General features: G+C 41.4%; 1 protein-coding gene across 1 annotated transcript in view; it reads left to right on the forward strand.

The window, feature by feature from the left end:
- Nucleotides 1-569: 569 nt before the first annotated feature.
- Nucleotides 570-13,650, forward strand: part of PIP4K2A (phosphatidylinositol-5-phosphate 4-kinase type 2 alpha) — a 116,881-nt gene continuing 103,800 nt past the window's right edge. The window contains exon 1 of the mRNA XM_068934572.1: nt 570-947. Within this exon, the coding sequence (XP_068790673.1) occupies nt 807-947 (141 nt within the window). The 5' untranslated portion in view covers nt 570-806. The remainder of the gene's footprint in view (nt 948-13,650) is intronic.

Here is a 13,650-nt window from a genome sequence, read left to right on the forward strand (position 1 = left end):
AAAGATTAAGGCGATCCCAGGTTTTGTTTCCAAGTGGATTTGGAAGTAACAGCGTGAGGGCAGAGTTGACTAATTTTGACTCTTGAGACTGCTCGACAGGAAGGAAACAGGGGTGGGCGACGGGGAGCAGAACCTCCTTCTCCCCGGGCGCCGCGTTAGCCTTGGGCCCCGGGCGCTTCTCGGCGCTCCGTCTCCAACGGCCCCTCAGCGGGGAGCGGGGGCGCTCCCTCACCTCCCCCTTCCCCACCTCATCCCCTTTCCCTCTGCGTCCTTTCGCACTCGTCCCACTTCCTTTCTCCCCTCCTCCCCTTATTTCTGAGGTGTGTTTTTTTTTTTTTGCCCTTTCCCTGGTGCTCGCCCCGTCAGAGCGCCGACTTCGCGGCGGCGGGCGCGCAGGCGCCAGCCCCCATCCCCCCCCCCATACACTTCCCCCGGGCATGCGCAGTGAGGCCGCAAGACCCAAAAGTCCGAGGCGTTCCCGCGCCGGCTCTGGGGGCGGGGCGGTGCGTGGCGGGCGGGCGGTGGCGGCAGCGGCGGCTCCCCCGAGGGGGGGGAGGAGGCGGGGCCGTGGCGCGCGAGCGGGGCCATTTCAGCGCGCGGCGCAGGCGGCCAGGCCGGGATGCGCGCGGCAGCTTGCGCCGCCGCCCGCCCGCCGCCCCCGCCTCGCGCCGCCGCCTCCTCGCTCCCTCCCCGCGCGCCCCTCCCCGCGCGGCTGGGGCGCTGACTCGCCCCTTTCCCTCCCTCCCTCCCTCCCTCCCTCCCTCGCCGCTCTCCCCTCAGCCTCCCCCCGCCCCGCCGGCTGCGCCATGGCGGCCCCCAGCAACATCGTGCCCGTCATGGCGAGTAAAACCAAGACCAAGAAAAAGCACTTCGTGGCGCAAAAAGTGAAGTTGTTCCGGGCTAGCGACCCGCTGCTCAGCGTCCTCATGTGGGGGGTCAACCACTCGGTAAGCGCCGCCAGCGGAGCGCGGCCGCCGCTGCCCGCCGGGGCCGGGGCGCTGCGTGAGGCGCCGGCGGGGGGGGGGGCGGTGGCGGCGAATGTCACCGCGCGGGCGGCGGCGCGGCCGTTACCCGCTCGCGCCCGGGGCGGCGGCGCGGCAGCCGGCGGAGCCCGGGAAGTTTGTGGCCCCCGCGGCGGAGGCGGCCGGCTGCGGCGAGGCGGCAGCGCGGCCGGGCCCGCGGCGGCCGCCGTCTTATTGAATCGGCGGTGCCGGCCGTTTAAACGGTCGGCAGGACGCGTAAGGGTGGTGTCCGGGAGGCGACGGTGCTGCTCCTCCAGAAACGCGGGAGCAGGCACGGCGAGCATTGCATAAACGTACTGCGGTTGCAGAAAGAAGGGGGGGGGACGGCGTTATTAGCGCTTAACTACTGAAGTTTTTGCTGTCTTCAGTGCTGTTTGCAAGTGTCTCTTGATGGTTTTGTGCGTTTAGGGGAGGGGAAGAGGGCTCCTTTTTGGTGTGGTAAAGCAGCAGAATTACAACAGAATTGCAGCCTTTGCTGAGTGCTATATCACTCTGCAGATGATGTGCTGCTATATCTCCAAAGGATTCAATTTAACTAGATGCGGCAACACTGAACTGTTGCTGGTTAAGTGTTAAATTAGGAGCCTAGTAATGAGGGTGTCACATGGTTTGGGCATTATGAGGCTCAAGTCACAGCTTTACATCTTTATATAGCTACCATAGTAGGTTACAAGTGTAGAGCCCAAAGATCACCTAAAGTCACATATCAGGGCAGTTAAGCCAAAAACTTCTTCTGGTTTCTTAATGGTGCAAAGTCTGTACTTCCAAATGTTTTTACATGAATAGCATTGCTAGCAATTGGTACTTAAGAGCTTCTAAGAATAATTGTTGTTTGCAGTTTTAGACTACAATTTTTTTTTTGACAGCTTTATAAAATAGACAAAGTAGTCCTTGGCATCAAACTCTGCATTCCTTCTGTTTCCTACACCTCGGAATCCTATTTGTTTTTCTTTGTGTACATATAGTTGTTTTAGCCCCGAACCTGAAGTCCTGCATCAAGTCTAATCGCTGTTAAATCTGGGTGAGGCAGCACAATACCTGAAGTAATGATGTAGGGGGAAATGCTTTAGCTGTAGGTGTCAATGCAGTATCAATGACAGAAAATAAGTCCTAGAGAGGTTAAATAGTCCACTTAAGATAGTGCTGTGAGACGGGTGAAAATTATGGCACAGAACTTGTTTCAAAGTTTCCTGTAGATTAGTTGTAACCAGTGGCGTTCTGTGTCATGAACTGATCAGAAACCAGATATTTTTCTTCTAAATAAAAAAAAATCTCTCAACTGTGAAAGTCTGTGATATGCTATTTGCCAGAATTGGACTTAAATGCAGAAGTTTTTTCTACTTCTTCTTTAGTGGGACAAAGAAAGATAGAACTTAATGGCTGGTGTTTTTCATAGAAAAACTTCAAAATAGGTTTCTTCAGTGAAAGTAATCAACCTGGTAATTACAGGGTAAGATACTTCTGATGGATAATGTAAAGCTAGGTCTTGAACAGTGAGCAAGTTATCAGTGGTCTCTCTGGGATACAGGGGGAAAGAAGGAAAGAGAGCCTCTGACAAGAATACACATCATCCTGTTGCAACAGCTAGTTGCTACATAATGTTCATTCTGGAAATACTGCTACTTTCAGAGGAAAGAGCTGTGCTGTCTACCTGGTACTGTGTCTAATAACAAAGTAAATAGTAACAAACACGACACTGTGGTAACTCCTAAGCTCATATGCTACTACAGAGTATATAACTGTTTTGATTACAAAGTGTAAGGAAGAAGCAAACTGGTTCACGTGCATAAAACTAAAAGTCGTAACTTAAAATTCTGATGGGGGGAGGGTCAAAGAGAAAGCTTAGTAATAAAGTAGGTTCAGATAAACTAGATACTCTTTAATTTCTTTACCATGCTGCAAGATGTAATCATGAATAATACTTTGAACCAGAGTGCATGAAAAATAAGTTTGGCTTCAGTGGTGCCCAGTCTGATGTGTCATAATCTAAATATCTCTTCTTAGCTAAGAATACAGCATTTAAGTGTTGCGGGCTCCTCTGTTAGAGGAAAAAGCTGCTTACACTGTTGGTTTGCAATACCTGATGTGTAGGCATTTCAGGCATGTAATGTCTGATGTGCCAGCACTTCAGGATTTGTCCGGCAAATAAAAATGAGCAGTTAGTCTAATTGCAGCAGGCTCTGTTGTCAAAGATAAGAATTTATCATGGGAGAAATACAAAGTACATGCATGGATTGATTAACAATGGGGGTTAAGGATGCTTATATTTTCTTAGCAGAATAAACAGAAATCCATAAAATGTTAGACTAGGAAATGAGCATGAACATAGTTCATGATGATAGTAATCTAATAAACTTAGAGCATAGTAGTAAGCTGAAAAAAAAATTTATTGAAGTTTACTATCCACTGTCATGCATGTCAATTAACAAGGAAGTAGCAGTCTCCTATTCCTACGAAGCCAAATATGAGATGCAGTTCCCATATTTTTGGCACAATATGACATATACTGGAGGAAAGCTCTTGGTGAAGATCTAAAAGGAAAGCAGACTTTTTTCCAGGCTTTTTAACTTTTTCAGCATAAGGCAGAATACCACCATACTTCATAGTTGAGTTTTGGAGGACTTTCAAATGCTAAACTGAATATATGAAGAAACTCCAGGTAATAGAACGGCTCTCATAACTTTCTTTAACTAGAAGGAAATATGACCCTAGAAAGAGGAATCCAGTACCCTAGTGCGGCAAAGCAGGAGGCCTTATAGGAAATATGTGAATTCTTAATGAGGAAAAATATCTAAAAGGAGGTATCTGCTACCAAAGGTTCTTAAAAAATGAACTCCTCTCCCACCTTCCCAATAACAAGCTATTAGAAAACTGTTTTGTTGAACAACTAAGTTGTTCTGTAGTTAAAAGCAGAGAGACATCTAATGCAAATTCCTGCTTGGCAATACCCTTCAAATTTATTATTGAATTTGACTGTTTGTGAAGGGGAAACAACATGTAAGCACTTTCCAGACTTTCAGATGATGATGTGTGCTGGTTTTCAAAGCAGTAAGTTAATTTCCTCATGCTTAAATGTGCTGCTGAATAAAACTTTCTGCTAAGTGAAAGGAAAAGAAATTGTCCCATTTCTTAGATGAAATTATTGTACTGTGATGACTGCTGTAGCAGCAAGGACTAACTGTTGGTATATGTGAATCTTTCGGGCATCTACATCATTAAGAATTGATTTTATCTTTTTTTAATATATATTGTATATCAGAAAGAATCTATCTGTGCTTCTGAAGCAAATACTTGAACTCTTCAGTTTGTGTGACTCATAGCTATATTTCTAGTTAGTTAATGCAATTGCAATAACTATGTTTACAGAGCAATCCATCATCACTGGCATGGTAAATAACATCCTTATTCTCACCTCTGTGTTGTCACCACTGGTGGATTTCCAGCAACCGTGGGAAGGAGGTGGGGGAAAGAGGATGGCATATAATTTTGTTTTGTCTAATGCTTTTGGGAATAATTCTTCCCTCCTTGTATTCTCTGCCAAAAAATGAAGGCACGAATACGTGTTCAGTTTTTACTGCTGCCTATCATGATTGCCCCAGGTGAGTTTTCATTGACGATGAGTCTATTCAGGCCCAGTTAATAGTCTATTTCTGTTAGAAGCTTGTTAGGAAAGGTAGGAGTTTGTAGAGGAGTAGGCTTGGTCCTTCAAAATACCTTTCTTCCATGTTCTTGGATAATAATAGAAGTGTATTGGAGGTGGAGGTTAGGGGGTTGTTTAGTTTTTTGGTAAGTACTTTGAGGTAAGGAATGGAATGCTTGGGACCTCAGCTAATGCATCAACCATTAAATTTAGAAGAGAATGACTCCCCAATACAGTTCTTGAGCGTACTGTAGAATTTCTTTTTTTTTTCTTTAAGAGAATTCGAACAACTCGGCCTCTAAAATCTATAATCGCCATCTGTTTCTTGGATGATTGCAAGCTGATCTAAAAATTTACCAGGGCCCGACTTCTCAGTGGCACTCGCTTCCTAATGAGCAAGTGAAACAATAGCAACGCATGAATCAAATGACTTTTTTGTTTGTTTGTTTTTTTCCAACATATTTACAGAATGAATTGCAGAATGCATACTTCAAAAAGCATGCACTTTCTGTGGGTGAAGAATTCAAGAGATTATAAACACAAAAATCTCCTTCAACTGTTTATATGAGGCGCTGTGAGCCTGATGCTGCTATTGCACTCTCAGCTGTAATCTGGCTTGATCTTTTTAACAAAAGTGGAACAACACAAGGGCATAATAAAAGGAGTGAAAGCTGTGGACCTCTTCTGTCCACCAGTGTAACTCCTGGATTCAATTACCATTATAGCTAGAAATGAGGAAGAAACCCCAATGTGACTAGTAAATGCAACTTTTTTCCCCATCATATGTATTTGATCACATTAGGAATCTTTTATATTTCTACAGAGGTATAAAATCTTTGTGCTCTTGCAGTGTTCAGTTTTGGTTTCTTCCTAGCTAGTTCAGCATCAACCTTCCCATTGCGAACTTTTATCCAGACAAATACACAAATATAGCTCTGTTGTTCATACTTGTCTTTCTGTTTTAATATAACAGCAGAAAGCTTGTTAAGTAAACATGTACCCTCTAAGTTTGAGGCATAAATAATGTTTTCTAGTACTGAGCTACCTATCCTCTCTCTTAAGAGCTTTCTGTCCTGAAAAACTTTACGTTTAGGAAGGTGATACTGAAAGGAGCTTGTTAGGTAAATCACTGAAAAGATGCTGACTAAACTGATCAGAAGCTAGGTTATACCCTCTGGGATAAAAACCATTGGCTTATTTTTATGATCAGTTTCCTTAAAAACCTCCACCACCAAAACAAGCATTTACTGCAAATAATATATCTTCATAAGTTACAGGAGTTGATTCCTTCTGGGCCTATATTTTATATGTGTTTAATCGTAATGAGGTTAGTTGAACCCTGAATGTTTGGAACTATAATGTTGACTTATGGCATTAGCTGTTGTCAGCATAACAGGCTGATTGGAAACTGTCTTGAGAAGGGCAGGACCAGTCATCCATTGTATTGTCAACTGCCTTGCTAGTATTTACATGAACACAGAACATCACTGTGGTAATTGTGCTGTAACAGTGGCTTTTCAAAATTAGTGAGACAAGGTAAAACTAAAATTATTGGTATTTCTGAGTGAAATTAAGATGTGGTAACTGTGGACTGGAAAAAGATCCTTACTAATTGTGTAGTGTAGATGGTAGCAGAGCAAACGCTTTTCCTAAGAAGCTGAAAGAAACAACACTAAAAAGCATTGATTATAGCAAAGCAGATAATAAGGCAATTAAAACTACTTAATCATCTGTGTGTTCAACCCTGATGTTTGTTTATAGGAAGATGTAGAAGAGGAAAAGCTATGTATTGAAAACTTAGAGGGCTCTTTGGGGAAGGAGGGCAGGTGTTAAACTCTGTGCTGTAAACATTAATTTCATACTGCTTTTGTGTCCAAATGGACAGATTCTAGTAAAAATACAGATTGTAAATGTTTATCGTGATTGAGTTAAATATAGTCCCATTTTAATTCTTGTAGGAACATGTACTAATGTTTCATGTGAGCGTCCTTCTCTGAACTATTGAAAGGGGAACATACAAAGCTCCTGGTAGGGATGAGACAGGAAGCGCTATGAAAATAGATCTAACAGTGGTTTCAAAACTACTTTCTGTACTTTCCTCCCATCTACAAAATGAGGTAGTACAAAGGCTAGGGGATTTTGCCTATATGTTTTGAAGCTGAATTTCATTAACCACAACAGGGAGCATTGGACAGTGTTCAGCAACACAAACGAACAAAACAAATTTGTTTTGTCAACCCGGTTTAGTCATTCATCTTATCTGAGTATCCTGCACCATTGTGCCCACTGGCTGGAGACTGATATTTAGACTGACGTTTATTTTCCTCCTATACTTTTATGGTGACAAACTTTAATGTAATGAACTCGCACCATCATGCACTTCCTGCTGCCTGGTCCTGTTTTCTGCTCTTCCTTGAATGTATCTCCTGCCACAGAGTTCCCGTAGGCTATCTGTAAATTATGCAAGTTCATAATACATTAGGGTAAGGTGAAACTGCCTGTTATTTGCTGGTCTTCAGTTTAATCCTGCCAGAGCTGAAAGCTCAATTAGAGTTGTAGTCACATTACTTAAAGATATCTTGACTTGTGGAAAGGTTAGTCTGTTGCTGAGCTGTGAGGTTTTAAAGTCTTGAAAGAGGTACAAATCACTCTTTATTCTCTTCTGGCTTTTAAGTAGTTATGAGTGCTCTTGTGGGTAATTGACTGCAGTATGAATTAATTATTTTATGTTTGCTCCTAAGTCCTATTTCTGTGTTTTTCAGCTTTTTATATTTGATGTTTGCTACTTAGATATCTAACAAAAATCCTTATCTCTCTTCTTCCCTTTTCATTGAGGGTAAAATAGATGTTACTTTGAAAAAAAAAAAAATACCTCAAGCAGTCTAAGAAATTGCTGCCTCAGCTATGGGATGGCAGTGACGAACATCATTAGTTTTAATGGTCTACATCCAGGAATGTAGTGAAATGAGTTAGCTTCGAATAGTTGAGACGGTAACTTCTTGCATCTGGTTTGCTATGTGAACATCTCTCTTATCCTCCTACAGGCTGGCCTGTTCTATAATAAGTTAATTAGTTTTGTGCTGAAAGATTGCTTAACTAGGATACTATGAAAACTATTTGAAGTAACTGAATGCTGTAGTAATGAATGTCACAAAACTGAAATGAAAATATTAGCTTTCGCTTCAAAGAGTAAGTTTGAATGGTTTGCAGTAAGAACATGGCAATACACCTTTTGGAGGGCTTTTTTTATGAGACTTGGTGAACAGCTACTTCATGCACAAGACAAAGTAATCAGTCTAATCCAACTCCTTTGCATATTTTAAGTTCCCAAGGCAACCCTAATATTCTTAACACAGCTGTGTGTGCATGCATGATCCTTTTAGATTATGAAAGAAAACAGAAAAAACCAAAGTCACTTCCATGGCATTTCCAGAAAACCAGAGAAGCTCCTCAGTAGGCCTAGACTTACAGAACCACCTTGCAGCCACTTGAGCTGACAGGCTTAATTTTTCACTTTTCCTAGTCTCACTCCTGGTGTCTCACAGTTGCGTTCTGTCTCTTCTCTCACATGACTCTGCTGTTCTTGTGTTTGCATCCTATCAATCAAGTCTTTGCCATTCCAGTTTTCCCGGTTAACAAGCTCAGCCATATCTGTTTTCCATATCAGTAATTAACCAGTTCCAAACTAATAATCTAGCAAAAATAATATATTTTGAAAAATTTTAAATGGACCATAATTCACTGAAGTTCACTGTCCCACCATGCAAGCAGCTGTGCCAGCACAAGGAATGTGAAATTGGTGCAAGAGCAAGCAGAAAAGGCTGGGCAAAATAGCTTCTTTGGGATGAAGTGCCAATTTATGCTAGCGTAAGGTTTGTCAAACCACAAACTCTGTAATACTTAAGCCAGCCAAAGCTAGGGCTGCTGTATTTGTTTCTGTTCTTTTTCTGGCACTGATCTAATCCTGTGATGAGTTCGATGAGTTCATCTGGGGAGATGCACTAGAAGAAAAAGTAGTGACACCAAAGAGTGAATAGTGTAGTTTTATTAAACTACGCAAGGTTATATCTGAAAGTAACTGTCCCAGTGTAAAAGAGGAGCCTCAAGCACTCTGTGGGGATAGTGGAGGGGAAAGGCTGGCCTTACTAATTTTAAGGTGCACTTTCCTAGTTGTTTAAGACAGTTGGAGGGACTATAAGTTAGCTTGGGTTTGTACTCTTCAACTGACTAGTGATTTCATATCTACAGTTCAGTTTCTGACTTGGCAGCTTGTGGTTGCCACTGTTGCCCATAGTAAGAGTCTCTGCACAAATATTTTTACCATCGATTCTGTTCACCTCAACATAGAGAACTTGCTGAATTTTTCTTAACCTTTGAAAATAGCCATGTAATTTTTAAGAGACATAACTGTCTGTAATATACCTGTCGGTTTCCGATATTGCTTTATTTTATTAGCTTTTCAGTCTTGGTCTTATGGAACATTCTGAAGTGTGACCTTTTAATTTGCCCACCTAGGCAGAGGATGGATGTCTTCAGATAAGCTGCAGTGGCTTCCTAGGAGCTGCAGTTTTTGAAGTTGCTTTTAGATGTAAATGCCAACATTTGGAAGACCTTTCAAACAACACTAACTCTCGAGTATCCTACCTTAAATATTCTCTTGTGGGACATCAAGCCTGTAGCTGTAGCCATGACCCACACCTACATATACCCCTCTCCCTGCTTTGGAGGAGGAAAGGAAAAATGCCTGACTTGGTTAGCCTAAGACCAGGCAAAACAAAGCAGCTTAGTAAGAATTCACCATGCTGAACTGAAACTGAGCAGTATCTGATTAGCTTGTGATGCCAAGTCTCAGTAACTCTGCTACTAAGCTAATAATTCTGCTCCAATGTCCTTCATGTGTGGGAGGCATGGCCTGTTACAAGGTAGTTTTGAAGCTGTTTTACAGCGTTTAGCTCTCTTTTGCGTATGTTACCCAGTGTTTTGTAGACCCTTGCTTTGAGTATACTTTGGGTACCAGAAACATTTAGTGCAATTGGTGCTGACGCTGCAGCGTTACTGGTTCTGCTTCTATCTGTTCTGTGTGCTTATTTTCTCTCTCGCGTTTGCATTTCAGGTTGCCCTAGGTAGGGACTATTTGTTGGTTTCTACTATAGTGTGGCCCCATCGTGGGTTGGCCTCTAGATGATTATAACAAAACAACTTCTAGACAAGAATTTGAAGAGAAGAATTAAGTGTGTAATTTTTATGGCACTTTACCCTATTACCCGCAAATCTGATGTGTTATGGTTGCCTGTAGCTGAGCAAAAGTGGGTAGATTCAATTAACACGAAAACACAAAATGTAACCAGAAAGTATGTATTTGGGACTGCCTGGTCCAAGTAGTTATGCTTAAAAACTCATAGTTGAAATAAAATTATTTTTACAGTAAGGCCTTGAAGAAGAAGTGTTTGTTCAACCTATTCAGTCTCAGTTGGCTATTCAAAACAATTGACTGTCTTTCTGGGAAAGATAGAAGTCTTAAACCAGCTGGCTTCAGTGGAAAAGCCCATAGCCAATCCCCTCGTCCAGTCACTGTAAACTTATAATTGGAGGACTAAGAAGTGACTCATTCAAACCGAAATCAGTATCAGACGGGCTCAGTGAAGTGCTGTAGCTTAGCACCACCCTCTTTAGAGAGCGGTTTGTGACTGATGTAAATTGGGGTCTTGCTACTTCTGCTTTACTCAACTCTCTTCTGCCTTCTTGTGATAGTAGGTTAGTATAGGAGGATTGAAGAGCTTTTACTGGCGTAATTGTTCTTTTTGATCTTAATCAGAACGGTGATTTTTTTTTTTTTTCCAGTCTGGCTGATTCTTTACTTGCAGTTTGTTACTGATCTGTGATCAGTAAACCAGCCAGCCTTTTTCTGTTCTTGCACAGTGGACAAAAAAGGCCTCCTAGATGTTACTACTTGTCTTCTACGGACTGAGGGAAAAGTAATTTACAGAAACAAGATCTTGGTGCATGTAGACAAGTACATATATTTAATTGTTGACTGAACTAAGACCAAAACAAAAGCTGGAGAAATTGCTCTATCAGGAACTCACTGCAATTACAGAGAAATGGGCAAAAGATTCTTAGAATTCAGGTTACAGAGCTGTTGGCCAGCAATGTCATTCATTTGAATGAGTTATGCCCTTTGAGGGATAATGTCCATGGTAACATGTACACACTCCCTTAAAATGGGCTTTTTCTTGCTAGCTAATGGCGAGTGATGTTCTGTCTCAGGTCACGTCCACTTGATGATAAAAGCCCTTCAAAATGCGAAGGCTGTTCTTTCCTGGCAAACCATGTTTCTAACAATTTTAGAATAGAATGTATGTAATGACAGGTAGTTTGAGGGTGTCCTTATGCTGCTGAACTGTGTAGGCCATTCTTGTATTATGTTACTTGGTACGTAAAAATGCTACTTAATCTGCATGTCTTAAGAGTTATTAGGGGCAGGAAAACAGTCCTGTTCGGCTTTGTCCTAAGATAGCATGCTATTCTTGTGGCAGCACAGTGCTCAACAAAAGCGTACAGTAGAAATGCTGTTTAAGAGCAAAAGGATTCTATGGGTATAGAAGTATGGTCAGCTGCAAACACTAATTCAGCCACTTAAGCGGCTGTAGCTATATGTACGTGTATTTGCCTCAGTAGTAAGGCTAAAATAGTCATTTTAAGGGAACATGTATCACTTAGTTTGCAAAGCAGGATTAAAATGTGCGAGTTTAAGCCATTGCGTGTTACTTCTTGCAGTGGAATTGACCAAGGGTATGTACTACCTTGTACTCGGCTGGGAGGAAGTAACATGTTAAGCTGAAGTAACTTGCTTGTTTTTATTCAGGGGAACATAGGACCCCTTTCTGAACTGAAGAGATCAGCTGGAAAATTCCTATCACTTACAAACATATAACCAATATTTCAGTACTCTTTGAAGTGTTGTTAGCTCTTCAGTCTATCTCATTCTGACAAATCTAAGCTTCTTGCTAATCAAAAACAAAAGGACACTGGACCTTCTGTGCCTAGTTTATACGCTCTTAACGTGTAGCCTAATCCTCAGAGCAGATGGTTTTTGATTTGTTACATGAAGCTTGGACTTCCTGATCAAAGCCTTTGAAAAGAGTTAACTTGGGAAACTAACTTTTTCTTCTGAAATGGCAGGTACTGTTTAAATTAAAATAGCCTTAGTTAAAGGATAAATGTAGATTTGATTGGATGGAATTCTCAGGATTGAACTTGTATAGCTACTAATCAATTTTTTTTCTTTTTTACTGCAAAGGCTTCCTTGCTTTTCTTCACCTGCTACTGAAAACTGGCTCAAATAGTTACACTAGCTGACATGGTAGTATTAAATTTCTTTGAAGTGAACATCTTTAAGTAGGTGGAAGAAATAACAGAGAACTGAGATAGTAAAGCATGATTATTGAGCTGTATGTACTCCATTAGTTACCATGACTTTCCTAGCTGACAAGTTAATCTGAGCTCTGAATTGGTTTGTCCTGTTCCTGCCAGCTTAGTTTTGTGCGTTTCCTTCCTCTTTTAGAGTTCCGTTCCTCAGTCTGTCAAATAAGTTTTTCTCATAAGTTACTGTTGCATGTCACCTCCCCTCTGTTTCCCCTCCATTTTTCTTCCCAAGGTATGTTTAAGTGTTGGCAGCTTAATAACTTCGTAGTTCAAATACTTAAAGTATTTCACATGTGCTATAGTAAAGGACCCTAAAGAACATTGTCATCTCAAGAAAAACATTGTGAATCAGGCAAAATATATGAAGAAAGGTAATTCTTAGACCCTTGTATCTTGTAAGCAAAGGGAAGAGAAAGAAAGCAGGCTTTTAAAAATAAAGTTGTCATTTGACTGTTACGAGAAGAAAAGTTGGTTGAGACGGACCGTTCTAAGTGAGCTAGGCTTATAAGCAGAAATTAGGGGGTGGGGAGAATCTTACTGTAGCTTAGCTATCTACTTGAGTAGATATAGATGTGTTTTTGTCTCGCAGAAGATCTGCTCAGATATTCTGTAAATACTGTAGATGGCATTTGAGGCAGGGATTTTGCAAAGGTTGGGCTCGATGATCAAAATTCTCTGCTTTAGCTGCCTTCTCCCACCACTCTGTTCCGCATTTTATTTGTGTGGGTATTGACATGTTGGTTAGAGGCTGATCGTAGGTAATACCCGTACCCAGAGCAAGCAAGTTTTCCAACACAAACACAAATCTTCACTATTTTTTTTCTTGCTAATTCATATCTTTAAGAGCTGTTGAGAGCTTTCCCATTTTTTTAATCCAGTTTCACTGGACAGAAAAGTAACTGTAGCTTGCCTCCAAATGAAATTTGATATTGCATCTGTTTTAACGCTTCTCTGGATAATATTGTTTTAACCACTTTTGTGGAATGTCAGTTAGTGTTATATGTATGAGTCGTATTGGTATGCTTTGGGGATGTGTGTATTGTATTGATGTAACCAATAAGTTGAACTACAACATGGTTAAAAAGAGAAAACTCAAGATTCTGGGAGAGAATTAAGTAAGTATCATAAAACCCCCAGGCCAGAAGTCTGTGATTGAAGAACATAAACAGTGCTGTCAGGTGAATATCTTAATTGTACAGCTTTTTAGGGAGCTTCTATTCATTAAGCAGCTTCAAAGTTTGTGAAGAGCAGGAAATACTCTGTGTGTATGGTTTTATACGCTGCTTCAACTGGGCTGTGATGTGCAGAACTGCTGAGGAATGCAAATACATAGCTTTCCAGGTACTACAAAATGTATCTGAAACTTTGCCCAGTGATTCACATGCACTCCCTTTTTTTTGATACCAGATTGAAATATGGGCTGATTGTAGTTATCTGGATAGTCACGCTTTTTACCTTGTGCATAATGTGCCAAATATTGCACAAATATTGCAAGTTGTAGCCATATAGGATAGCTTATAAAAATAATTTCTTAGTTGCTGAAATGTACTTAGTTCTGGAAGG

Source organism: Struthio camelus, chromosome 2 (genome assembly GCF_040807025.1).
Source record: "Struthio camelus isolate bStrCam1 chromosome 2, bStrCam1.hap1, whole genome shotgun sequence".
Classification (NCBI taxonomy): Eukaryota; Metazoa; Chordata; class Aves; order Struthioniformes; family Struthionidae; genus Struthio; species Struthio camelus.